The 27471-nt window shown below is 38.8% G+C and overlaps 1 protein-coding gene across 5 annotated transcripts; it reads right to left on the bottom strand.

The window, feature by feature from the left end:
• Positions 1 to 130: 130 nt before the first annotated feature.
• STAM2 (signal transducing adaptor molecule 2) lies at positions 131 to 27471 on the bottom strand. Of its 5 annotated transcripts, none has more exons than XM_040603401.1 (14): positions 27334 to 27471; positions 18457 to 18541; positions 15448 to 15523; positions 15132 to 15227; positions 12185 to 12331; positions 10468 to 10537; positions 9535 to 9721; positions 8593 to 8687; positions 7768 to 7850; positions 7511 to 7598; positions 6643 to 6697; positions 5816 to 5969; positions 4133 to 4302; positions 131 to 3899 (listed from the first exon to the last, which is right to left on the bottom strand). In XM_040603401.1, the coding sequence occupies exons 1-14, from the start codon at positions 27371 to 27373 to the stop codon at positions 3668 to 3670; spliced, it is 1578 nt and encodes a 525-aa protein (XP_040459335.1). In that variant the 5' UTR covers positions 27374 to 27471; the 3' UTR covers positions 131 to 3667. The 5 variants fall into 5 exon arrangements, with proteins under 5 accessions (XP_040459335.1, XP_040459336.1, XP_040459338.1 ...); XM_040603402.1 differs by lacking the exon at positions 27334 to 27471 and adding an exon at positions 25879 to 27122; XM_040603404.1 differs by lacking the exon at positions 15132 to 15227.

The raw sequence follows: 27471 nt of genomic DNA, 5'->3' as shown, positions 1-27471 counted from the left end.
GCTGAGAGGGACAGCGAAGGGGAAGCCCAGGAGGGCTGCAGCAGCGACATTCGCCCAACTCATGTAGCTTTTGCCTTGTAGTTGTGGCAAGGACATAAATACATAGCAAACAGCAGACCGTTCACCCGTGTGTGTTAAACACTGGTTTATTCTCACAAGGCAATGCACACATATCGCAGACAGGAGGCCAAATGGATAGTCCAATAGAACAGACCCCCCATTTTTAATACTGCAAACTCTTTAAGATCATTTTCTGTAAGAACTGTGATAATCCACTAACCAGTCACCTTCAACCCCAAACCAAAAAGAAGCAGAACCTTGATCTGAATTCGAAGCTCAGACATGCTGCTCGCTGGGAGCCGGACTGCTCGCTAGCCGACCAGAAGACGTTATGGTGAAGGGAGCAGAACTGTGAAGGCTCAGCCGTGCTCAGACCCTGCCCCAGCAGCATTTCCTTCCCTTCATTTTCCATCTTCACCAATTCAAAACAGTTTGAGTCAGCTTCATATAAAATTTAATGTAAGAGCCATAAATTCTAACAAGTCATTCATTCAACAGATACATCACAGTGTTCAATGTAAGCAAGAGTAGTGCCTATTATTTCTTAGAAAAGATGCATAGATAAAAATAAGGAAAAAAATACCTTCCTATCAGAAAATAATTCATGTAAGAGATTGCAGCTGCAGCCACATCCTGCTCAGCTCTCCTCTCTAAAGGACAGCCTTCAGAAGAATTACTGTTCCACAAGTCCATGAACATCTACAAACAAAATCTGAAGTAAAACGAACACAGAATATTATTTTTAAGGTTTACTTGTTACAGAAACAATGTCATTTTCTTACATTTGCAATTTCTTTATCAAATTAAACAGACAATGTGTTTGTCACATCAAGGCTGGATGAAAGACCACAATTTCTCAAAACATGTCTCTGCATGGTGATATTAGACAAATTCAATTGTTGCTTTCAGCTGACTATAACTTAGACATAATAGGTTGCCAACTCATACCAGATGAAAAATTATCTAGTACTGATATTTTCAACGCCCATGAAACAAATGTATTACAATATAATTCTCATTATAAAGTTGCACAAATTTCTATGTTAACCATTAAGAGTTTATATGAAAAAGCAGAAGTTCTCTACCGTTGATTCCTGATATAAAACAGTAGGTAGAAACCTAATGTAGAAATCTGAAGTTAGATAAATCCTTTGGCAGCATGTTCAGTTACAATCAGGCCTTAAAAATAAATATGATAATGTATAGAAGTATGATGAGAAAAACCAGATCCTATTAACACCAAAACCCTCTCAGTACACTATTTTAATAATAATTAAATTATTTTACACTATCTACAAGTTGCATATCACAGAATTAGGAATATAAGAGATGACAATGACAAATCCTGCTTTTATAAAATTTCAGGCTTCAACAGTATGCATATATGTAGCTGCATAGAAAAATCTCAGACAAATGAGTATGTACATTATTTATATTTAATAATTAACTGAATATAATCAAATCACATCTGTTTAGCTATCTCAATTTAAGATACTCAATATTTCTGCTGGACCAAAGTTTCGAATCCCATAAAAATACCTACCTCAACCTCAATTTCCTAGCAAACATGGAGAATCTACATAAATGATATAAGCAAGGTTTAGTTTGACTACACACCAACTTGGAACAAAGTAAACTCTTACAAAAAAATCTCCAAACAATAAGAATTTTGAACAGCAGCATTGAAATTAATTCTATTCCTTAAAGAACACAAGGAACAAGTTATCAAAGTACTTCAGTATTGCAACATGTGTTATTTACGCTAAGCTACTTCAAAGGGAAGCTAAGGACAAATTAAAGTCATGTCAAAAGGAAAGACAAAACCTTCCTTCCAATTGCACAAATTTAAATTAAAAAATGCTTTAAAGAGCAGGTACTGTACACCTCATTGCATAAGCATAAGGCTGCAAATGAGTAAGGTCATGACACTAAATAATTAAATAAAATGGAAAAGAAATGGAGGTCGCGCTGAGTGAAGAGTGTTTTTTATTACTCAACAACAGTCTACAGTCTGATAGCTCCAATTTGGTAGAAAATTTATACACCAAACATACTTATTCAGACATCTGGGAGTTTCATGCATTTAATCAAGATGTTTTTATCAGCAATTTGCTTCCGTTATTTTCCCAATCTAAAGATTATTACTCATCATAAAATTGTTAAAGTAGGTATAAATATGATTATGCTAAAGTGAGCAGGTAAAAGGAGGGAAATGATGCAATTTTTTCCAGAGGTTGAAACAATAAAAGAAAGAAATCCCACATTCCTGAAAGGTAATTCAGCTCATCTGCTCCACTTGTACAAACCCCACCCATTAAAAAAGTGCATCAGGGAAGAAATTCTTCAGTTTCTTTTTCTTGGCCACCAAATGCTACACTTCCACAGTTCCAAGGCAATTCCTTTTCTGAAGACACATCTGCCATTTTCAGTACACAACCACTCCTTGTATTAAACGAGGAGCACAATCCCACTCACAAAGCTCATGTATTCTGCCTATAGTAGTGCATTAAATACACCTTTTCCAAATGGCTTAAGAGTTTCTCTGACTGCAATCGGCATTTATTTAGGCATGGTGGCAGAGAAAGGAAATCCAAGAGAGGGAAGAACTCCTTGGTCCCATAAAGATGGTTCCTGTTCCACTCGGCTCCCCCTTGGAAAGGGAACAAGGCAGATTCTCACAGTCTTAAGAAGCTTCAAGCATTCTTCAGCCCCCTTCCTTTACCACAAGGAACTACAATACTCCTTCACTTCTAAATACATCCAAAAAGGAAAAGATAAGAGATTCTGTACAAGTTTCTGGCTCAGCACCTTGTATCCACAGAGTGCCCACACAGTCAGCTGGGAGCACCCCTTGCCTGCTCTTGGAAGGAGACGTGTGCTTGCAGTACCACCTCTGCCAAAAGACTCAAGCAAGTTCTAGCAAAACCCCACCTGTTTCCTTCAAGAGAAACACAACAGAAGCTCTCCGCAGTTACCACAAAACTAGCAGGCAGCACTGTAAAAAAATCTGATTTCTCCTATTTCTGCAGGTACATGGTCCTCGCTGTCACAAATATCAAATAGTTTTCTCTTCCAACTCTCATCTGCTGAACTCATGCAGTTGTTACAATCACGCAGTGCGCATCCTATTGTAAAGCTCACTACAGCAGCGCAGAGGGAAAGTGGTCTAAATCTGCAGAGATTCTTTAAAGCCACTTGGATAGGAAGATTATAGCAAGATACCAGAGGAGGCAATGCATAATGAGAGCAACACATTAACAATGATTAGGCATCCTCAAGTTTTCCTCAAGAAACACATTTCAAATAAAATTATTCTGGACAGTCTTTTAACTTAAAATTCACAAGTGGCGTCTCTTGAAAGCACCGAAATAAGGGCTCAAAGTAATCTGAAACTATTTTAAACCATCAGCTAATCTAGTTCAAGTTATCTTTATGCAAATGCTTAACAATCAGATCTGATGCATATTTTTACTCCGCATCACCCTAATGCAGTAAGTTGGGTTATTTAAAAGGAAAACGTATTTTGATATCCATGACAGGTATTCATAAAAATCATTAGGTCAGGCAACATTTATTCATTAATTCAGAAATATGAGCTGGTTTGTTTTTAAAGGAGAGGCTGTTGATGGTAATTTGTTTGTTGCTGTAGAACGGAATGAGCAGGAACTGCCACAGGATAACCTGGTCCTTGAGGCAAACTCGATGTGTTATTCTGGTAAGCTGACATATCCACTGACATTCCCATCTGCTGCTGGGTGTAAGCAGCTGTGCTGGCAGCTGACTGAAGGCCAGGGTTCTGGTTCACGTATGTCTGGTTTAACACAGAATCTGGTCCTGGGCTGTAACAAAACAAAAACAAATCTAATTCTGACAAGTTCCTATCTATTTATCTGATAAGTAGGCTTGCAAAGAAGAATATTGCTTAGTCCAAAAGCAATCTGTATATTTTCAAAACAATCAAACAGTGTTACATGCCATCATAAATATCCCAAGAACACACAACCAACCTCTAGACAAAGTAGTAAAATTAGCACCAGGAAGAAGGTGATTTAACAGTTTGCTGAGGCAATACCTTAAATAGGCAGCTTGAGCTGGCTGAGTTGCTCCAGAAGAATTTATACTTTGAGGCAGAGACCTCAACGGCCCCATCTGATCAGGTCCTAAGCTATAACCTGGGGAAATGGTGACTTGGTGAACACCCTGGATCATGTAGTTTCCACTAGGTGCCTGTACAGGGTATGACTGTAAATAAAACAAAATTAAAAAATAATGTAATTTTATACCTTTTATTTTCAATTAAGTAGCAGCAAACGTGGCACAGAATACCACTACAATAAACAAGTATGTTAGAGTTCAAAGGCTGAATGGACATCAACTAATTTTTCATAACATGTTTTAAATAGGCATCCTTTATTTCACAAATAAAGAACCTTCTTCACAAATGCACTGCTAACGAGATCAGTGCTTAATATTCAAAAGAAGAACCTTTTATATCACGTACAAGACCTCAGCCCTTCCCAGAAACCTTATTTCTTTCTCTCCCATTTGCCTCTTCTTTGTAAATGTTCAATCCTTGCGTATTTTGACGCACAGATATGAGTAAGGACATGGGCGCCACATGAGATTTGTTATTTCACACATTTTGGAAATTGAAACATAAGACTATTCTAAGATTATAACACAAAAGGAAAGCAAAAACTTGAGTTTCTTGTTAATTCTGGTTTACAGTAATGCAAGTCTTTACTCAAAATTCAGGTAGAACAGGTGTTATAACACTCAGCCTACAGAAGCCTATGCTGCTCATTGGTTTTGGACTTCGGGTAGTATATGGACACTGAGGAACAGACAGGTTTGTACCAAGTAACTATGCTAAGCTCAGCAAGGTTACCATTATCTTGTATTTTTCACCACCGGAAGCATGCATCTTGGAAGAAATAGTACACTTCACTTGCCTTTTGGCTTAAATTACTTTTTAACCTCCAAATATAATAAATTTTCCATCCTTGCCAGGAGTTAAGGACACAGAATTACTTTTAACTGACATATATTCAGATCTAGCAGTTGCTATGGCAACTATTCTTTTCCCACTGAACAATTAACATTAAAGTAAAATTCACTTAAAGTAAAAACACCCATTCTGTGCTTTCTCCAAAAAGAATCTTTCTCTCTTTTCCTCCATTTTTATTTTCTTAAAACATCAATATGGTACATTAGAGATACTGTAGAACAGTTTTGAGCAACTATACCCCCTAACACAACGTGTTCATTTCTTAAGGGGGGAGGAAGAACTAAAAATCAGACTAGAGTTTCTATGTTTAGAAAAAGTACACTGCACTCATGATTAATGCACTAATATTAAAGTTCACTCACATCCTTGTTATAAGAAGGTAACATTTTACTTTTAGACTGAGGACATGACTCACAGCGAGAATATCCACCAAGCTGCTGAACCACACATTTCTAACTGTAGAAAATTAACTAGGAGAGGAATCTTTTAGTATTTTCAATACAGTATCTTTCTGCTAAGCGGAGCAAAATTAACAAGTGTACCTTATTGTACAAGCAGGTAACTGCAAATTGAAGTACCCTGTTCCAGTGCATAAATGATATTTTATTCTAAAGGCTGTAAGAAGTCACCAGGCAATATCAGATTGTTCGTAGGCTAGCAAGAAAGCATACACTTCGTTTTTGCTGTCATCTTTTTAAATAGAAATCTATATTAGGAAAGTCCCTATTTCCAGAAAGGGATACTGACCTGCACTGAAACACCAGAAGATGTAGGTGGGTATTGTGCAGGATGGTGGAGTTTTGAGTAGGCCGAATACATCGGTGCTTCATTCATCAATTTGTTATAAAGCTCCAGAGCTTCTAGAACTTTCACATTCAATTCAGATAATTCTGAATGTTTTCTGTTTCAAAACAAATATACGCAAACACTAAGTTTCTCTAACATCTAATGTTAACATAGTAAAAAAAGAAGAGTGGTTCATTAAACAGTGTTGACTATGCAAGGGAAAAAAATTATAAAGGTAGATGATCAATTTCTTGCACATCTACATTGTAAAATTGCCATTCTGTTCCTTACGCCATTCTCTTACACCAATGGGACTGGAAGGAGAGTCCAAATGGTGAACAACTGTTCTTCCCCAGCTGCAATAATGCAAGCAACTCCACAGGTGTTAGTTACCTTTTCTTTTCAACCTCAGATATCCCTAGGAGTCTGAGGGGGAAGAGGTTAAGACAGCATTGAATAGTGTTTTCTGTCATGGAGGACAGTCAGCAGCAGCCTGAGAGCACCACGCTCTAGACAGATTGCAAAAGGCTACACTTAAAACATGCTACTACAAAAGGCATCCAGCAACTTATGCAGTGAATTTTGGAGAGCAGCAATCAAATCTTATTACACACACTGGGACCTCAGCCCTAAGTGTTGTCAGAACAGAGTTGTCAAAATTTCTTTCTTGCACGATTTTCTAGCTTGGGAGATAAAAGTAAAAAAAAAAACAAAACCAAAAAACCCAGAACTGCACAATTTAAATTAAATCAAAGTAAACAATGCAGAAGCTACATGTTACGGCTCACCTATCTATCTCTTCTAGTTTTTCATCTATCATTGGACCCATCTGTTGACAAATATCTGTGAAGACAAAAGTGTCAAGGTAGTTAGTCTCTTGCCCAATTAAAAGTTTAAACAGTCAAAAAATACTTTATCCAAGTACACTAAAACAGCAAACAAAATTGGAGAGTGCACCTAATTATCACGTGTGTCCCATTCCTCCAGCCCAAATAGACAGAAAAAATACTTCGGTTATTCTGCCTTGTCATCTTCTCTGCTTTTTCCCCCTCTACCCTCTCAAACAAACGACTACTGCTAAAACACAGGGAAAATTTTGCGTTCTTGCTTGTGTTGTGCAAACTCTATGACTTTCATCTCCTACTGGAATATCCAATCCAAACTGCCTATGAATCTGTCTAGATGTGCTGTACTGTAGAACTTTGCTTTCACTTTCTCCATTCTAGGAACATCGCTTTTTTAATGTACGCTCAATTGTTATTACACATCTTGAACTAACTGGCCTTTAATCAAACTCAACTAACTTCCTCCTAGTCAGCAGTACTTTGGAGAAATTTTGACATAAAATTAATTGCTTATTTCAAGCAGAGTTTTGATAGGTGGATGGATCCTGCAAAGATCAGGGATTTTACACTAACTGGAAGTTATGCAAATTATTCTGCTAAACATGGGAGTTGGCTTGGCAACTATTAGAAAATTTAGTTATACATATAGCCCCATGCTCTCACTGTGAAGTAAGCTATTATACAACACACTATTAGTACAGACCACAGGTTCTCTAATCTTAAAATAAATGCAAATTAATTACCAGCTTAATCCACAAAATGTACTTGTCAGAAGAAATAAAACAACTAGCTAACTTAGTGCTCAAAGTACCTTCTGAGTCTAGAAGATCTGGAGAATCAAGTTTTAAATCTGTCGGATCTATACTCTGAAGTACCTGCAGTGTTTTATCCATCTTATCCTGAAAGGTAAAGATTAAGAACAGTTATCTCTGAAGCACGGCAGAGACTGTTTCTATTTTCAAATTAAAAAAGTTAATATAAAAAGGATCATCTGCTAACATTCAGTAACAAAAGAATGTTTCAACCAATGCATTCAGCAATTATTTTATATTGAAAGTGACTGCATACCTCATCTATATAAACTGGTTCAGGTTCTGCTTTCTTAATTTCTTCTGTAGCATCCTCAGGAACAGAATTTTTATCCACAGTTGCTGAAAGAACAAACATTAGTTTCTTTTCTGTAGCTGTGTTACTATGCTACCTTAAAATACACATTTTCTCCTTGCCTTCCATCAGTTCTTTAAACGAGAGAGAAATTTGAATAAGTAGTTTAAGCAGTGATACACCTAGCTGCTGCAGAAGGGAAAACGGGTTTGCCTAGAAAATGTTCTGACAAGCTTCTTCCTTTGGGCTGTTAGCCTGATTATGAACCTAGGCCCAGCAAGGGAAAGACTCCTGAGTCATATTAGCATCTAAAACCACCTCCAACACATGTGTGGTTACTTTCAGTCAAGTCGTAAGTGTTAAGATTTATTTTGGTATCATGAGCATGAATAAAGCTAACAATGTGATTCTTACAAACCACTGACACAGGTATGAATGTTACTCCATACTAGGTCTGACGTCTGAAAAGAGACTTTGACTTTTTAAATGGCAAGCGACTGGATTCATATGTAGTATGTTACTGACAAAGAATTACGGTAAATTGAATGGAATTTCTCGAACAGGAAAAGGTAACAACTTAAGAGGAGAATCAGAAGACAGAAATTGCTAAATTGAGTTACAGCAGTGGTATACACTTGCTTGCTCGCTCGCTTGAAACAAGGGCAGGATGTCTCTGAATTCTTTCCCTGGGCAGATTTCAGAAAATTATTTTGCTGATGGACTAATTAGTAGTTCCACCGTAAGCCCACCTTTCTAAAATTATCTGTCAGCGTTTAGTAGCTCACTTACCTGACTCTGTTTCCACATTTAAGTCAGAAGTCACAAAATTAGATGGAAACAGTCCTACGCCTCTATGATTTTCACCTTTCCACCAATTGGTGTCACTGGGGAAACAAAGATGTATTACAAAACTCTGAATATCAACGTTTAGTGTCAGTGACATATTTTGGGCTTTTGACAGAATACCTGTGAGAGCCACTACACTGCTTCCCTGTGTATCCAGTAACAAAGGCAATGGAGAACATTTGTAGAGATTACCCACAAAACCAAAGACAGGAGCTGGGGCAGAGGGGTGGGGAGGAGGGATTGAAGGAAGTAAAATCATTCAGTAGCAATCACTCAAAAATTAACACAACTCTTCAATTCTTTTGACTGATTAGATGACAGCCCGTTATAGCTTTTTCTAAAAGTTTAGAAGTAGTACACAAGTGGGGATTAACATTAGAGATAACTGAGCTGTCAAACTCTATTAAATGAGAACAGCATTAGCAGGGAAGAAGTACTGCTTCTCGGATATCATTGAGGCAACGGTGATAACAACAAAAAATATTTTAAGTATTTTTTCTTCAGTTTTATTCTTGGCAAACATGATGCTTGATAGCCAGAGATTTAACAGTTTCTCAAAGCAGCCAGAATTTAGCACTGTGATGTGTATGCACATTCTTATGGCACATGTTATAACCAGCTAACGCTTATCTTAAAAGCTACAAAGTGGACCTACACCACAGCATGAAATACCCAATGTAATAGAGCAAGGTTCTCCCTGCATCAAAAATGACTTGAGGTCAAAAACTTGGGAGTATGGAAAGAATGGCGGAAAATAAAGGGATTTGAGGGAGGCCAGAGTGACAATATACATTTATGTGGGGAAAAAGCATCACAGGAAAAATTTGCTATCCTAAGAAAACACAGTAGTGGAATAAAGGCACCTTCATCTTGAGTATATTATACCTGTCATCCAATACAAAAATAATTTCTCCACTTTTAAAGGTGAGCTCATTGTCCTCGACAGCTTCAAAGTCATACAGAGCTCGCACCTTCCTCGAGTTCTGATTGTTTTGCTGAATTTCTGCAGATGGGTACAAGGATTTAGTTTCCAATTGTTGCTGCTTCTGCTCTTGCAAAGACAATTCGATAGCTACAATTAGGGGAGGGGAAAAAAAAAAGTTTGTATATTTTATCCCTGTATACAAAGGCAGTTTGCTTTCCTAATAAAAAAAGAAAAATACTGCTATATTATAAACATGGTCTGTATCTGCTTCTCTAATATTTTAAGTTTAAAATCTTTGCTCCAAACTACTAGCCACATTTCGTGTTTCAACAGCTTTACTCTGCGCAGCAACAAGATTAAAAAGACAAAACATAATCATGCACAAGTTATGAATCATTTAAAAAAACTTCTGCTTTTCATGGTACAGCCCACTAGAAGCGGTGCACACACTACTAATGTCAGTAGCATCATTAGCACGATCAGAAATACTCATAAATTCTTCACTATGATATCTGAACAACAGTAACTATATCCAAGAAAGAGGTGAGAGAAAACAAACATTTATATGTTCTGATTTAAAAAAAAAAAAACAAAACATCAAGATATAGGCTAAAATAAAGCATGTGGCTGCAGAAGGGAGAAGACCAAACTCACTGGAGAGAAAGCAGTCACAAAACAAAGCTAATGGCTATGTGATGGGGAAGAATGTATTTTACCCCAAATCCTCATCCATGAGGAAAACACCTGGAATGATACAGTATACTAATTCCCAACCTGCTGTGCCCTTACTTTCAGTTTGATGCAGCAGAAGAGAGTACAACTTCCTATTTCTGTGCATTTTAACAAAACTTCCAGGACACAAGTCTAACCCAGGCCTGCGACTAGCCATTTACCTTTAGCTATATCTTCATCTTCTTTGTTTTTACTTAACGATGAACCATTCTTAGCAGCATTTGTGGAAGCCTGCAAAAGTATTAACAGCATAATTTTTTCAGATTAAAAATGAAAAAGCAAGCTCTATAATTATATACTTAAAAAAAAATTAGTGTTAAGTTGTTCCTGGTTAGCTGCCTTATTATAGCATTTCATTACTGAATCAATATGACCTTCTAGAAGAAAAAATAAGCACTCTTCAGAATCTCAGGCATATTTTATTTTGTTTTCAGTAAGAAACAAAGTAAAATAAATAATCAGACCTATATTTAAATAACTGATCTCCTTTAAACAATGATTTTAGCCTCATTTATTGAAGTGAGGCTACTCATTTAAATGACTACCCTTTCCACCTTTGTCCTCCACCCCTCCCTTTCAAAGGGAAGAAAAGCTCTTCGGAGTCCTACATCTGCTGCAAAGATCCAAGCTTTTAGGCAGCAGCTGGACTTAATGAAGCATATCAGAGCAAAAAGCCACCCTATCTCTCTGCTGGTGGGACAATGGGAAAGAAGAGCAAATGTACCAAGTTGGGAGCTGCTGGCTTAAATAATACAAGTCTCCTCACAGCATAGTAAAATCAAGAGTTTTCATTTTGACAGGGAAGTCTTCCCGCACATAGCGGGAATGAAGTTTCAGACAGTAGCCATGTCTAGAACTTATCAATGGTCCTAGAAAACAATCCTACAAGTGCACCAAATACTAACAGATCTCAGCTTTGCTTGATGTAAAAACATCAAGATATCATTTCATATGTATTTGCAGGAAAGGAAGCATAACTGGTTGCCAGTACTCTAGATCTTCCGTGTTTCTTCCATATGTTTTAACACATATCCTAGATTTAGAAGTGAAAACATCTTTGTGGAGGAAGGAAAGACTGTAAAAGTAAAAACCCCCTCTGTGTTTAATACAGAGAAAAGTAAACTTCATTTAAGGAATACGTAATAGAAGCTGTAGTTCTCATTTTCAGGACTGATCTTCACTTGACTTGTAATTAACATGAAAATATTTAGAAGCATCAATAATGAAGCGTAGAAAAAAACCCCAACCACCTGTCATCATATCTGCCAGCTATAAGATTAAGCATAATATGCTACCTGAAGTAAAATACAAAGGGTGAGGGTTAGGGGCTGGAGCACCCCACCTACTGCAGAGCAGGAACAATTCCTGATGTGGGCAGGTAGCTGCATGAACAAGAAATGGAGGCTTGGAAAAGGAAAGCATGGTACAGATATCCTTCACAAATGTCTCCATTCCAAATATTACCCTGTTCTGTGAGGCTCTTTGAAGAAAAATGAAGGTTATGCGCTCCGAGTCAGCAATCAGAACCATGAAACACCATGTACAAAGTGTGGGCGTAGAATTGCTTTGAGTTAAGGTGGTGACTGCTCAATGAAGCTTTAAAAATTATTGGAAGTAAAGAAAGGATCTAAAATGAAACAACTCATAAGGGCATCATGAAACAGCCTTTAGTCTGTTATATTTTTCTTAGGAAGCCAAGGACACAAAAAATCAAAATGAACAGAGGTGAACCTCAGCATAAGGAGGCAACCAAACCCAAAAAAGCATCCTACTCTCCTCTGATCGAAAGCACAAAAGATTTCGTCTGAACACTTTTCCTTTGTTCGCCGCCAGGACCAGTGAACCTAACAGTACCATGTATTCCAAATCCGCTTTTACCTGCGATCCTGCTGCAGGAAAAGTTACACCTTCTTCTTTTAAAGCTTTAATAGTTGCAGATATTAAGCTACACTGTGGGTCTTTCTGAAATTCTTCCGACCACTCCACCATTAGAGTTTTTAGCTTTTCACATACTTTCGGATGAGCCTAGAAGACAAAATTGCATGGAAAGAGATGCTCGTACCTCAAAACGAACAGGAATTGTTCCCTCTCAGTAAAATTCTGTTACCAAAACCATTTTACTATAAACACCCTTAATAATTATTAAATGTCCTGATAAAAAAAAAAGAAAACAGAGCCTAGATTATATGGTCTTTTATACACTGATTCCGCTACTACAGATAACACGCTTAGCTTCTGGAGCATCATCCTTTTGTTGGAAAGCTGGCATAGCAGATTTCAACACCATTATCCCAAAGCAGCAACCGACTGCAGGTAGTTCTGATTTCCCTGATCCTAGCAAACAACCAGTTATTCTAAATCTGGGCTCTTTCAACACATACAGCAATCCTCTGAGGCAAATTCTCTTGCACAGCTAAAGCTTAGATCTTGCAGGCAGTTCACCTGCTGTTATTTTAGTGGAGTCAATAGTGGGTGATTAAGGAATGGTTAAGGAAAAAGACTGACAAACTTTCTGACTTTTCAAATGTTAGCCAAGTTAGCCATGTTTCCACCTCAGTAGTTTTGGAGAAATTCAGGTTATTTGCCATGCTTATCTCAACCCTTCTGCACCTGTTAGTTACCCTCCATTTTATTTCAACTTTCTCTTCACTACTTCTAATTTGTATTGTTACTTGCCACCCAACCACATTAAGTTGGTTTAATATGAGATACCATCTTTCCCTACAAGACAACATACCTTCCCTATCTTTTATTACTTCTGCTGTCCTCTCCTCAGATGCCAGAAACCCATTTCTCCCTGTTGACTTCTCAGGTGACAGGATCTCACAAAAACCTGATCTTCGAACCATCTCTGTATGTATGTATATAGGTATGTCTCCTTGTTTCAGATTCTCTCACAAAAAGGTACACCTTACGTACAGTGCCACCCAGCTCATGGAACAGTTTACACACTCAGCTCCTGAATTAGGAATGGAGGTGCAGGGACACAGATTGGTAAATGAAGATATCTGCTTGGAATGAGGGCAAACCAAGATCAAGTTCACGCTCTGCCTGCAGCTCCTCTGGCTCCCACAGTTTTCTCCAGCCTCTCACATGAAAGAGACTCTACAGCTCCCCTTCCTCCATCCTCATCCACAGAATGTACAGCTACTCTAAATCTACACAGGATCACCAATTTCATTCAGCACTGCAAATTTTAGGTGCTAACAACTCCACCCAAAGTGATAATCCACCTCCAGAAAAGCAGGTCAGAATCAAGTATTATTCTACTGTATGGCTAAAGAATACCCTTCAGAGTACCCCTCAGAAACGTTAGACATCAGCTGCTGTTAATCCTGTGATTATGTAGACTTACAAAATTCACTGGAGCAAAAAGAGCCACTATTCAGAAAAGCAGCCAATGTATGTGAAGGTCACGTCAACGTTACAAGGATAAAACACGGACTGAGGCACCTCAGGCTCCATCCACTTTCTGATTTTGTTGACAGTTCACGAGAAGGACTACAGTTTGAACCCAGAGCACCCAAACTAACCAACCTGGGGATACTTGCTGGTGAAAAATGATCCTGGGGTTGCCGGGCTCACCTACATCTGTTTCACTTGGCTTGTCTGGATAAGAGCCTGGGACTGCACAAATGCAAGGGCAAGATTTCTCATTTGAGTGTAGTTCAGATCACACTGTAAGCCTGTGCCTTGCACGTAAACATATGTTGAACAGTAAGAACGCTGACAAGTTTGGGCTCAACCATGCATTTAATTGAAAGGAGAGATGTAGCTGGATGGGCTCAGTATCAGCACAAAGACATTTGTTACACTTGTCTGAACTAATTTTCTTTTGGAGAAAAGGGAGAAAGTACAATTTTATCTGCCCTCTGAAGATTATTCCTCCAAGTGGGCCAGGGACATGAGTAAAACGTAAGTATTTCCCAACAACAAAATAAATTATACTCCAGTAGACCATTCTTCAGTGGGATTAAAGGTTTCCTTTTACATCCACAAGTGCTGTCAGACCATGAAGGTCAATGTTCTGTTTCAGAATGGACCGTGGCTAATGAGAACAAAGGGGAGGACTTTAAGACCTATTTTTCCACACAAAGCAAGAAACAGAAGAGCTGTGAACTCATTTTGCTTCCCAGCAACTTTATTAGTTTCCTTAATTGCTTTGCTCAACCTCTGATGATTCCCGGCCTCCCATATATTTGACAACTAACTTCTTTTCAACCCATTAGCCATTTTTGTCTTCAACTGGTACAGTAATTAAGGGAAATCTCTTTCTGCTTATTCAATTCATTACATCCAGATTTAGATCCCATCAGCTGCTTGACCCTAACCATTCAGGTCTTTCTTTCTTGCTTACTTCCTCATTCAACGTTCTGAGAATCCCTAGAAACTAAGAAAGTTGTGTCAAGACTTTCCCCTTTTCCTTGTAAAAATGTAATTTAACTTTCTCACAGTTTTCCCTTTGTACTTCAGCCTATGAATTTCACTCGAGCCAAATAAATATCTTCAAGAAAAGCTGCCTTCACCATTATCGAATTAATTTAGCTTAAGAAGAGTCACAGATTTTAATTAAAACTGCTTATGTCATTTTGTAAAAACCTGAAGTAGGTATTATCAACCTGTCACTTCTTTATTTTCTCACAGTAAAAATTGCAGTACACAAATTTCAGTGATAAGACAAACAGCTGGCAGTATGTGCAACTGCACGAAGACTAGAAAATGCCGATTAACTAGAACATTAGTTTTGCCAATTCTTTCCTATGCTGAGACACAGCAAAGTTACCAAAATAATCCTCCCCCGGTACTTAAGGTTATAAAACATTACCTTATTTATTATACCTCGAGCTTCACTAGCAAAATCACGAGAACATACTTCTAAGTGAAATATTTTTCCACAGTTTGATACACAGGCTCCTAAAAGCTGACAACAGAAATACAATTGTGAAAATTTATGACAACAATGAAAATAATCCAAAATAAAAGCATACATAAAAGAGTTAAATTTAATCTGCTGTGCAGCATGCACACCCTGACTGACTTCTACTGAAGATACATAAAAGTATTACTAGATCAGTACACATTTAATAGCTGCATTACATAAAAAATACAAAGTTTTTCCAAAATAATGATAGTCTACTCACTGTAAGTGCTTGCAAAGCCACATGGGGAACTTTATGATTTACTCTCTTCATGATGGCTTTAAGGCAATCCTTTGCTCTGAAAAAGGAACAAGGAAACTATTAGTGATAACTGTGACTGACATAATCTGTGGAATGAATGATACCAGATACTCAAGCTGGGTAAGCAAACAAAACTGGGTCGATTGACAAAAATGTAACCTAACATAAAGTCTTCCCAGAGCTAGCTGGAAGTATTTAACTTGTTTGTTGTTCTATGCATACTGGACTGGCACAGACCCCATTTTTACACTGGAATTTTGTATTAATTTCCATAAAACTGCTGACAGGTCATAAAGGGAGCAATTGCCATTAAGTTGAGGAAATGGATTTGAAACAGACAATGAAAGAAATGTCTACATAAAAAGAAAGAATGAGGAGCAGTGATGATTAAATAAACGGTTATTTTACTAGCTACTGTGAAGGGTCTTTATAGATTTAATTTAAAAATCGTGCACACAGGTTGTCAGCTCTTCAATCCCATTTTCGAGACTCTCAGGACACAAAGATTTTTATAATTTGTTTCAGCAAAATCTGAGCAGCACAGAACAATTATTAGAATTCTAAATGTTAATCTATTAAGGCTTTTCATACATTAAATGAGCATTAATGGCATGCATGAGCTACACAGGCTGATGCATATAAGTCTTCATTAACACTATTAGTCTGAACCCCCTAAAAACATGAAATCTCTGTATAAAGACCTAATGTGAGATCTTTACAACTAATCTCACTTGCAGTACACCTCAGCTGCTATATTACCAAAGCACAGAAATGCCTCCGCAAGGCTGCATTTCTCCACGTCACCCAGGGAACTCAGCTCAAACAACCTGTGCTCTTCACCACTGAGGCTCTGGCTCCTTGGTTGCTTTACGCAGGCACAAGTGAAAGTCTCTGATTAAAGCAGTGGAACAGTCACCTACTGTCCCTCCCTAGAGCAATGCAGCCCCCTTCCCTTCCTCACCGAGGCTTTAGCAGCCATGCAGTGCCCAGATCAAGGAACGATCTGACTGAGCATGTTAGTTTTCGGCCAGATCACTGCCAAGATCAGATTCACCAGGAATCCATCACACAAGGGGCTGGAGGAAATATTTGACAACCCTCTCAACACAAATTCTCTCTCCTGTTAATTTAAAGTTGTCACGGAATTGCAACCTTATGGAAAGCTTAAAAAAAAAAGCCTGTGCAGAAATGAAACCAAAACTTTCACTGTTAACACTAAAAAAGATGTTTCTGTCAAGGTTTTGGTTTGTTTCAAAAGATGTCTTTTCCAATGTGTTATGTGTACAGTAGTGAGAAATATTTTAAACCATTCTATTAAGATAATAAGCTGCACCTATATTCACAGTTTGGTTTAGAGCACTAGTCTGGTTCTGAAACAATCTTTCTAACCATTCCCACCTGCTGCGTATTTAGTTCACCGTGGAGTTTTATGCATGCACATTTCTTGCCTTTTGGATGAAACTAAGCCAGAAGCTCCTCTATGCATAGCAAAAGTGCTCCAATCTCTCAAGGAGCCATGAGAATAAGAGGAGTGACAGGATCCACAGACAAATTTGCACCTGGTGTGGATATTAAGTTTAAGAGAAGAGATTAGACCCGTTCTGAAGGTGGAAAAACAACCCCAAACACCCTGAACTGCAAACTGGATGGATGGTTTCAGTACCAACTGCTCTGGTTTACAACTCCAGCCTTACTGTACTGAGTTACTTGGTGATGCACACATAGCTAGAACATATGGGTTTAGTCCTAATAATGAGTATGTTTGGTCATAGTTCATGTACAAACAAAAAAGTTCATGTACAAGCAAAGTCAACATATTGTTGCTAAGCTACGTATTTATTTAAGGGTAGGCAACTATTTATTATTTTCAGAAAGATGGCTCTTGGTGAAAGGCAGGAGGGAAGAAAACTACACAAAACTGAAGTAAAATATGCTAGCGGTACTGGCATTTAGAATTCTGAATTTAGGATTTTATTGTAGATACAAAAATATATATTAAGATTTAATGATGTACTTCTTATACATATAGTTATATATTTTGCATGTCTAATCGGGGGAAAAAAACACTAACTTTTTTTTACAGTTTCTCCTCCCCCAAACCAAGCAGATTTAAAACAGTTCCCTCTAAAAAAAGTCTTTTGTAACTAAAGAAAAAAATAGATTTTTAATAAAGGACTCAAAGGACATTCTACACTTTTTTTCCAAGACTAAAGAATTCCAGAATGAATGGATTTGCTGTTATTCCCTGTGAAAGGTAATTAATAAAAAAACCCAAAGCATGCACATACAGTGCAGTGTAGTAATCTTAAAAATTACATATAACCGATAGAAATTCTAAGATCACTTAAGAATTCAACCTATGCACTAATTCAGGTTTACTTTAAAATTTAGAACATGTTATCACTCAAAAAGATTACTTTAGAATTCAGCAAATACTTTCGGCCATTATGGGATCACTGAACTACCACTTATGTTTCAGTATTACTGCTTAGGCTAGACTGATTCAAACTGATCTACGGTTTGATCTCCATTTTTTTCCCCTTTTCTCCTCCATCAGTCCCATTGTTCCTAATGAATAAACACAGATAAATTCCTTATCGTAAATAGCTAACTGTCCTAGCTAGATAATTTTCTACAAAGAAACTAGTTCACTTTTTCCTACTGGCATAGTTGCTTCTCAAAATTTATGCAAGATCGTTAAATATGAATAACTTGGTCTACTGTGCAAAACTCCATAAAAATTGGAACGCACTCAGCATATACAAATTGTTCTACTAGAAACCCTGTTGGAACATTTCTTTCAGATTTTTACAGCCATCTACATGTATTTGTAGAGCTTGCAGAAGTGTCAGATTGGTAGCACTTTTTGCGTGGCTGACTACGATGAGCATTTTGAGACATTTTCTCTCGGAAACACTATTCTTCACATGAACGTGAAATTACATGTTGTAATGCTGAGATACAGCTTACCCGTTAGGAGTACTGCCAACCTTGTCACATATATCCATAATAAGACCCCAGTCCTCACTGGTGTTACATTCATTTGTAGCTTTTTCTATAAAGAAAAACAAAATTGATTAAGTGTAATATCCTATTAAGTTTAGAATGTAGTCCACAGACACCTTCTCAGACATACTAAAAAAAGGAGACTCCACATACAAAGTACCAACAGGCAGCGTCTTCTACAGGTCAGCACTAATTCTTGCCATCTTGGAAAGTGTTATGTACAGTTTTCAGCACTGGACTAACAAGTAGGATAAGTTTTTAGAAGTCCAAAAAATAGAAACAACTCTTGAAATGTAACGCTGTAAATTATGAAAAAGAAACTGCTTCTATACAGTTTGTTTAGTTACTCCAAGTTGAAGTCATAGCCCTAGTTTAGAGTTTGCTTAAGGTCCGCTAAGGTTTGCATGCCATTAAATATTTCACGTGTTCCAAGGGAAACAAACAAACAAAAAGATATCTTTAGGACTAAAGGAAAGCCCTAGCCTCATTCAACACACAAAGTATTTTTTTTTCTGTGACATTTTTGAGAAAATCTAAACGCCATAGCAAGCGTTGAGAAAAATAAATGGCATGGAATGATTAGTAACACACACAGAAGGAGGCAATACAAACCAGACTGTTCTATCAAAAGAACATATCCCTTATCAATATTTGCAGCATATCACTCTATATATTAACTGATAAGGTTTAATGTTATTTATTTGTGCTTTCCTTTGAAGCTTTTATTAGTCATGTTATTTTAATCACATGTAAATATCACAGTCCAATTAAAATAGCTTATAAACAGCAAATTAAATATTTCATTCATTGCATTTGCTGCTTTAGGATTTAACCTGCTAGTTTAATATTTTAAGTAAATTCAAAGATAAGAGCTTTTAGATTTTTACGTTACATATTAAACCCATCAGAATGCACTTCATAATCACGGTGATACCATAATCAGTACTTCTACAGAATTTTATTTCAGTAAGAGAAGCCACTAAATCCCTTTGGGACGGAGCATTTTAAAGACTATTTAGCAGATTAAAGCAGAACATAATGGTCACTCACTATTAATGTGATGGTGCTCTGTGATAGCAGCTGTTTCAAAATTACAAGGTTTGCTGACAGCAACAGTACTGCAGGATAAACCCAATTTCATGTGTATAATTAAGCATCTTCCCTGATAACCAGTTTCACTACTTAGTTTTGCAGTCAAAAGTTTTAACAATACTCAGGCTGGCTCAGCAGAATGGCTTCCACAAAGAAAACACAAGCTTAGCAGTCAACAGTGACTGTAAATACCTTTTGTTACAGATGTAAAAGCAGACCAAGGAGGAGTAACGGAAGCTTGCAATTTTGGCCACAGGTTATCTTTGCAAGCTAGACTAACTACTTAGAGGAAGCAAACATTGTGTATGTTCCTACAACACAAGCCTTCTTAAAAACTTACCCAGAAAGGACATAATCATTAAATTTTCTTTTAAGTGCACCAATATTTTTAGGACACTAACACAAAACTCATTGCTTGTTCTTGAAAACAAATTAGCATCTGCAATTTGAAACAGTTTAATGTTCAATTTATTAAAAAAAAAATCAAACCAAAACAACCCCTATATGCACATTTCCTGGATACATGAACCCTAAGTACTCAACAGCCACATAAGAACAGCATAACACAGTGTTTGGTGCACACAACTTCAGCCTGGTGTTTCCTATGAAGTTCTACCAGCTAAACCTGCTTTTCAAAAAGCATTGCCGTGCACATCTCCATCCCCAGTGGTGTGAATCCTCTCATCAAAACTTGTCAGTCAAATTAATCCGTCTCATCAAATGACAGCAGCCATCAGTTATGCATACAAAGCCAGTTCTCCAATGACAAATAGCACTAATGCCTGTAAAACAGACCAGGCACAATATTTAATAGCATTGCCTGCTGTCACCCTGATCTGAAATCTGTCTCCCCCCCGAAATTCCTGGAATATTTTAGAGATGCCTTTTTCCATAAGTCCCCCTCTTCCACAAGCAGAGAGGAAGCCTCTAACAGTAAACAGTAAGAAATGGTGGTAGGTCAACAAAAAGGCATGGAAATCAAGAAAAAAATCAAGGTTGTGTTTCACACCCAAGTCTTCAGAACCATAAAACGCCCCAAACAGCAATGACCAACGCAGCACTTGGGCTCTTTCAGCTCTCAGCAACACCCACTGACTGGGGGGGACACAAGCTCAGCTGGGATGCTGGAGTGCTTCGATACAGGTTGGCACAACTAGTGGGGCAAGCCTGAGAACAGGTACTGCCATACACGTCAGCTCTGTTTCTCGTTTCATACACTCCAGAACTGCAAACCAGCCCTCCAAACTTTCCTCTTCCCACACTCCCTTCTCTTTCCCTCCACTACTCTCCTTTTAAAATAGGAAACAAATCAAATCAGGTAATATACATTTGGAGAAGCTATTGAAAAAAGTTTAATTGCATCCACAAAATACACATAAAATGCATTGAGAAGGCACGCCTGTCTGATTCGCTAGTAAAAAGCACTCTCTTCTAAAATATCACAGCAAAGAAACAAACCGGAATAGATGCTCAAACATAAAAATATGTAGGCAATTTAAAATTACCTTGTTTACAAGCCAGTCAAATGCAAGCTCATAAACTGACCCTGCAGCGTAAACACTGCAAAACCAAGCACCTCGCTTTGTACCTGCTGTCGTGCGAAGCCAAAAAAATGGCTCACCCACAAAGAGTGCCGGGTAAGGAACAGGGTAAAACAAGTGCAGTGGTGCAGCTCTGTGGGCCTTCAGCTTCTTCAGCCCGTTGGGACCCATCAACACCTCTCCTCCCCTTAAGGTATTTGTTATGTAGACACCAGTGTCACTTCTGTCCTCTACAAAAGACTCAAAAACACTTGCCAGAGGATACACTGAAGTTTCCCTGAACCCTCAGAGGAAATCACAGTCAGCTCTGCCTGCCATGATAGATGTCCCATGCTAATCTGATCCACTCTTCCACTGTCAACAGGAAGGCTTGATGTTTACCAGGCTTCACCAAGAAATTTTCAACTCCACACCTTCTACACCCTGAAGAGCAGCATAGCTACTATGTGACGCTTAGCGCTGCTTACTCATGGCTCCTGTGCTTTCCACGCTCTCACCCAGCCAGCACGTTTGTACATGGAGGCCTGTCAAATGAAAACTCCCTCCTCTTGTACCCATGTGGCCCTCTGGGAGCAGATGTGGTCCCGGTGAGAATATGAAGGCTGCCCTATGGCAAACTCCTACAACTTTTGAGGTTTCCTTCCCTGCCAGCATGACAAATTTAACAGCATCTGTTTTTTTGCTTAACATGAGCTCCAGCTGAAAAATAATCTTGAAGGATAACTACTTCACAGATGCTGAGACATGGACTTTGATCAGAAGAAACAGATGTAGGAGGGATGCATTCTCCAAGATCTTTTCAGTGCCAAGAGAATATAAACTTGCAAAAAATGCTATGACTTATACTCTGTAGTCCTCCAATTAATGAACAAACACTAGACTTGAGCTTACTGTTACAGAAATCACGATAAAAGCAAAATTAGTTTCTTTTTATTGCTGCTTGGTATATTTTTAAAAACCCACAAAGAATTAAAAACACAATTAATCATTTTTAACTGGATCAGTTCCCTGATCCGACTTGCCATCCAGCTGTACAAAAAACTATGCCAACACAAGAAAGGAGATACCAGTAAAATGAGCAGCTGGGAAGGGGATGGGAACTGTTTACTGGTATTACTGCCAAAAGAAGAAATGCTTGTCAAGCTACTGCCTTAAAACACTGTCACCACCTCTTCCAGAAGAGAAAGTAATGCTTTACCACTGCATGCTTAAGTCAAGTTTTTCAGGACCATCCCTCTACCACACAACATCAAAAAGGTGAGCGGAACATCACCCTTGCCAGCCTAACTGCACATTTCCCCTCTTTCAGAAGAAAGGGATGGGTAATACACAGAAATACGACCAAAAGACAAGGGGGGAAGGGAGGGGGGGCTAATGCTATGCAACTGGGAAACACATGGCAATCCTCAAAAGCCTCCCTGTTTACATCTTTTCAAACGTCAAGTCTTCAGTTTCTAAAGATCCTGGCATAATGCCAAAGTGTCCGAGATCTGCATTCATAATGAAGTGTTGTAACACATGTTCACTCTTATAAGCCTGGAATCACCATGCAGAGCTTGCCGCCGCCATACCCTGCAGTGTTCACCCAGCACCTCTCTCTGGGCCTGCTGCATTTTCCACCATGCACAACCAGCACTGGATTCCCTCAGGTTTGCAAAAACAAAAGCAACACAGTTCACTTTAATACAACACTGTCAATTCTGCAGACATGTTAGAATCTATACTCACAATGGCAGAACACAAGGACAACTGCAAGGGCAAGAAGGGGAATCTTAAAATATCTATATGAACATTAAAAGAAAGAAAAGGAACTGAGAGAACCTCACAGCCCCCTAAACACCCCAAAAGTTCTGCAGAAATCTCTGCCAAAGTAACCAATGTGACACTTTGATTCCTACCAAAAGCGTATCATGCTGTTACACAAGTGCCTCACTGACTGCTTCTGCTGGAAACCTATATCCCATTTAACTTACAGCATTAGCATTTGACACTGACACAGTGAAATCAGCAATCCTGACCTGACAACAGCTCTACCTCTATGCTGTCTAGCACACACGACCTTCAAACTTGTTATTTCAGCCCTGAACTCCCTTGAGCCAGGCTTGCCAATAATGCCAAATAACATGTCAGTTAAAAACCCTAGAAATACTAGAACTTTTTTTTCCACTTGTGTCAATTTTGAAGTTAAAGAAAACAAGCACTTATGTGCTGATTTAGCACAAGGAACTTTTCAATTTGATATGGCATTTGCTAAAGACTGTCATCACTAAAATAAAAGATTTTCTAACGACTGCTCTGCCCACCGAAGCTATGTGAAATAAAATCTTGTCTGCACATAAATATTCCCACTCTTACACAAAGCCATTCTAAGTATGTAAAAACAAAGTTCATATATGAAAAGTGAAGAACTAAAAAAATTGAGGACTATTCCAGATTGTCGTTTCACAGAAGATAAAGCAGAACCATATGGATGAAACCCAGAAATTTAACGCCATGCACCTTTGTTTGTTTGCCTTGCCTTTGTATAACCCAATTAGAAAATTGTAGCTTTGATTTAATTAAGGATTATAGGCATGATGACACTGTAGTCATATGACTTGCATTTCCAGTAACACTGCATGGTCCACTTGGTCCTTGCTGAAAAGGCCACCCTACCTGTAATGATTCCATAATAATAATGATCCCCCACAAATAATAATACCATAATAATGATTTTCTAAAAAGCTCCTAATGGCAAACAGAAATTTTTACTGGCAAGGCACTATAACACTTAGCCTTAACAATTATATAATGTTCTAACAAAATGGGACCAAAAATAGAATATTAAAGTAATTTTTGCACTGTAAATCCAGCTCACTGAAAAGGCTTTTCAGGATACAATTTTTGCTTAAAATGCGAGTCTGACATTAGGTTTCATTGATTCAATTGGCCAATAACCTGAAAATCAAACAATTCCAGACAACCTGCAAACTACAAGAAAACCACTGAAAAGACTAGGTAGGGTTTAACAGAGACTTGTACACCAGAGCCTAGAATGCACCAAAACTGAAGTTACCAATAGTCACATATTATAAAGCATCCCTCATAATATAATTAAAAACAACAAAAAACCCCAAACAAACAAAAAGTAAGGCTCCAATATATTAAAAAAATAATAATCAGGGCAGGCCGGGGGAGCAGACCAGTAATGATCTCAAAACTGAGAAAGAAATGCCATAAAATTTCAGGCTCAGAATTTAGGAATTTCAATTGGTCAAATCAAGGCAAAGCCACAGATTGAGTACTGGAAAATGTGTCCCTACATTTTAAAAAAAGAAACACTCAAGCAACATCCAAAGAAACCCACCCCAATTAGCTTATCCTCAAATATTTGCAGGACTTTAGACCAAACACTGAAGACAAGAATTATTACAGACTGAGAAATGAAGGGAAAACATGGTGACTTATAACAGAAAGCAGCTACTCTTCTGGGCAAGGACATCTTACTAAAGACTAATCTAGCATCAATGGTCTGTTCAGATTGCACAGAAACATTCCATAGGATGCCACATGTGACTTATTAGCTACAGTTCTTGGATCACTCTACAAGTAACATAAAATCTCCCCACCCTCATTACAGTGCTTTATTCCCTGAATGCCTCAAAAATCAGTTTTGCAATCAATATTGATACATTCTGGCTGGTACTGACAGCAAAGCCAAGGGTCTTACAGGGAAGCTAGCAGACAGTTGGAAGGTATCATTAGTAAATGCACAAGCGAAAGCAACACGAGAGGAAATGTAAACCTTTGAGGACTGAATTAGGTAGAAAAGGTAACAGTAGGACAAAACACAAATTCAGAGCCAATAAAAGATTCTCCTACAAACTAAGTGCTCAGCAGTTGTAAACAAGAGGAGAATGACGAGTACACCAAGTTTAGCACAAGAGGACACAGGCCACCAAGGTAAAGCAGCCACAAGAAGGCAAATACAACCCTAGAATAAAACACGCCAGGTAAACATTTCAGCAAAGCACACGGAAACATGAAGTGTTATCATACAAGCTATCAGCAATCTGCAATATGGTGCACAATTCTGGATGCCAGTCAAACTACACAGAAAAATACTTCCTACTGCCTTGATCATGTCAACAATCTTATGAAAGAAGGCTAACTAAACAAAAGATGAAAGGGAATAGGCTTGTTCTCAATTGAAGGAGCAACTACTGAAGAAATGAAGGTTGTTTAAGAGGAAGGATAACGCTGGGAAAACAGCAAGTGCACATGAACTAAACCATGAACAGATTTAGACAGGAAATTAAAAAGCTTCTAACGCTAAAGAACTGAAGTTTTGGGGTATCTGCTCAATAAGAAAAACAGATGAAAGAAACCACATGCCTCTAAAACACCATTCCATAGGTTAATCTTGGGACACTGCAACTATATACAAAGCCACCAAAGCAGATGCCAAGGAATTCAGACTCCGCACAGCTCTGTAAAAAGGTAAACATAGGGGTTGAGAACTAAGAAAGCAAAACCAGCTGTGGCAAATCAAAAATGCGTTTACCTACATTTTCTAAACATGACCCAAGTAAAGACCAGTACTAGATGTACAGCTTGAAAGGCAAGCTGGATCAACCTCACTGCTTGCTGCTAACAACAGCGGGGTCCTGTTCTTCCCATTAACTTTTCCAGGGGTGCCCTGCTTCCTCTTTTCACTATCATTTCACAACCTTTGTTGAGCTGATTCAAGTCATTGAACTTTCAAACTCAGCACCTTCATAGACGATCCAAATACTTTCTTCTGGCAAACCAGTTTTCTGCTAAAAAGAACCGAATCAGCTCAATGGTGAATCAAAGAAAACCCAGCTGGGTGGATGGGGCCACGGGAAGGGATCTCTCCTTTCCAGTAGCATGAGGCCATCAGCTGGGCTTGACTGGTTTCTTGGTATGTAACTTCCTTTTTCAAATGAAAAAGAAAACAAAATGTAAAAAAGTTAAATCCTAGCATGCATACTTAAAAACTATCACGTAAATACTGCAAGTTAAAATACAGACTATCCACACTTGGTAACCTGATATTCTGGGTGGTCTAATTTACAACAGAATAGTAATTTTTTAAAAAGCTCCTAATGGCAAACACAAAGTTTTCCTGGCAAGGGACTGTAAGATTTAGCCTCAATAATTACAAAGTTCCTACTCCACTGCACTTGTTTAACTGTAGTAAGTGCAGACAGTTACACTCAGTATATGTACAACGAAGTTTAAGAAACTGCGAGCGAACAGACTGCCACTTTTACACTACAGGACTAAAATATTTAGGTTTGCCCAAGAATCCTGCAGAGTTGTGACCGTTCCCTGTTCAAAAAAATCTTCACTTGTGCAAATACATTATTTAGAGCCATGTGCAAGCTAAGTCAGGCAAAACACACGTAAAACTTCCCAAGGTATTTGAAATAACTGGGCTATGCGTAGCTGGTCTGGCAAGTTTCTACTTTCATTTCAATCATAGGTCAACATTACAAACCCCTCAGTTGTGAGGGGAAAGGGAATGCTTTTATTACACAAACTTTGCAGCCACGTTAAGAAAACAGTACTAGTTATATTCAACAAAGAAGAGACGGTGTGGTAACAGAAGAGCTCACAACAGCCTCTTCCACCTGCTTACATCCCAGCTTTGACAAAAATCCCAAGAACGCTGAATTCTTCTCTTACCTAAAATTCCGGTGTAACAATGTAAATGTAAATCTGACTCTAGTATCTAGCTTAATTTAATTGCTTTTCCCAGTGCTTCGACTCAGAATAGATAGTGTTTAAAAAAAACAAACCAACAAAAAAACCCTGAAAAAGCAACACACTGAGCAAGTTTGGTGCTCGAGAAAGGATAAGCCAAAGCAGAAACACAAAACAAAACAACCGAGTCATTGCCTTCATGCCGTCGATGGCACCAACTTCCAAGGCGCCTCATGCCTTTGTGATGGGAAGAAATGTCACCCCAGGCGCGACTCCGTGACCCCAGCTCAGGCGGGCCGGCCGCCCCCGAGCCGGCTGGGCACCGCGGCCCCGCCCGGCCGCCGTGACCCCCTCTCCTCGGGAGCCCAGCGCCCGCCGCGGGCAGGCGGAGGTGGGGAGAGGAGAGGGGGCAGTAGGAGGCCGCCGCCCCGCCGCCCCCGGCCCTGCCGGCCAGCCAGGCCCAGCCGCCGCCCCGCCTCCCCGCGCCCCGCTCGCTCACCCACGTCCTGCTCGAAGGGGTTGGGAGCGAAGAGCGGCATGTCGGCAGCCCGGCAGCCCGCTCAGCCGCCCGCTCAGCCGCCCGCCCTCAGCACTGACGCCCCGGCCAGCGGCCGCCCGACCCACCGCCGCCGCCCGA

The sequence above is a fragment of the Falco naumanni genome, chromosome 8 (assembly GCF_017639655.2).
Source record: "Falco naumanni isolate bFalNau1 chromosome 8, bFalNau1.pat, whole genome shotgun sequence".
Lineage (NCBI taxonomy): Eukaryota > Metazoa > Chordata > Aves > Falconiformes > Falconidae > Falco > Falco naumanni.
The sequence above is the reverse complement of the archived record's forward strand: the minus strand, read 5'-3'. Positions and strand labels throughout refer to the sequence as shown.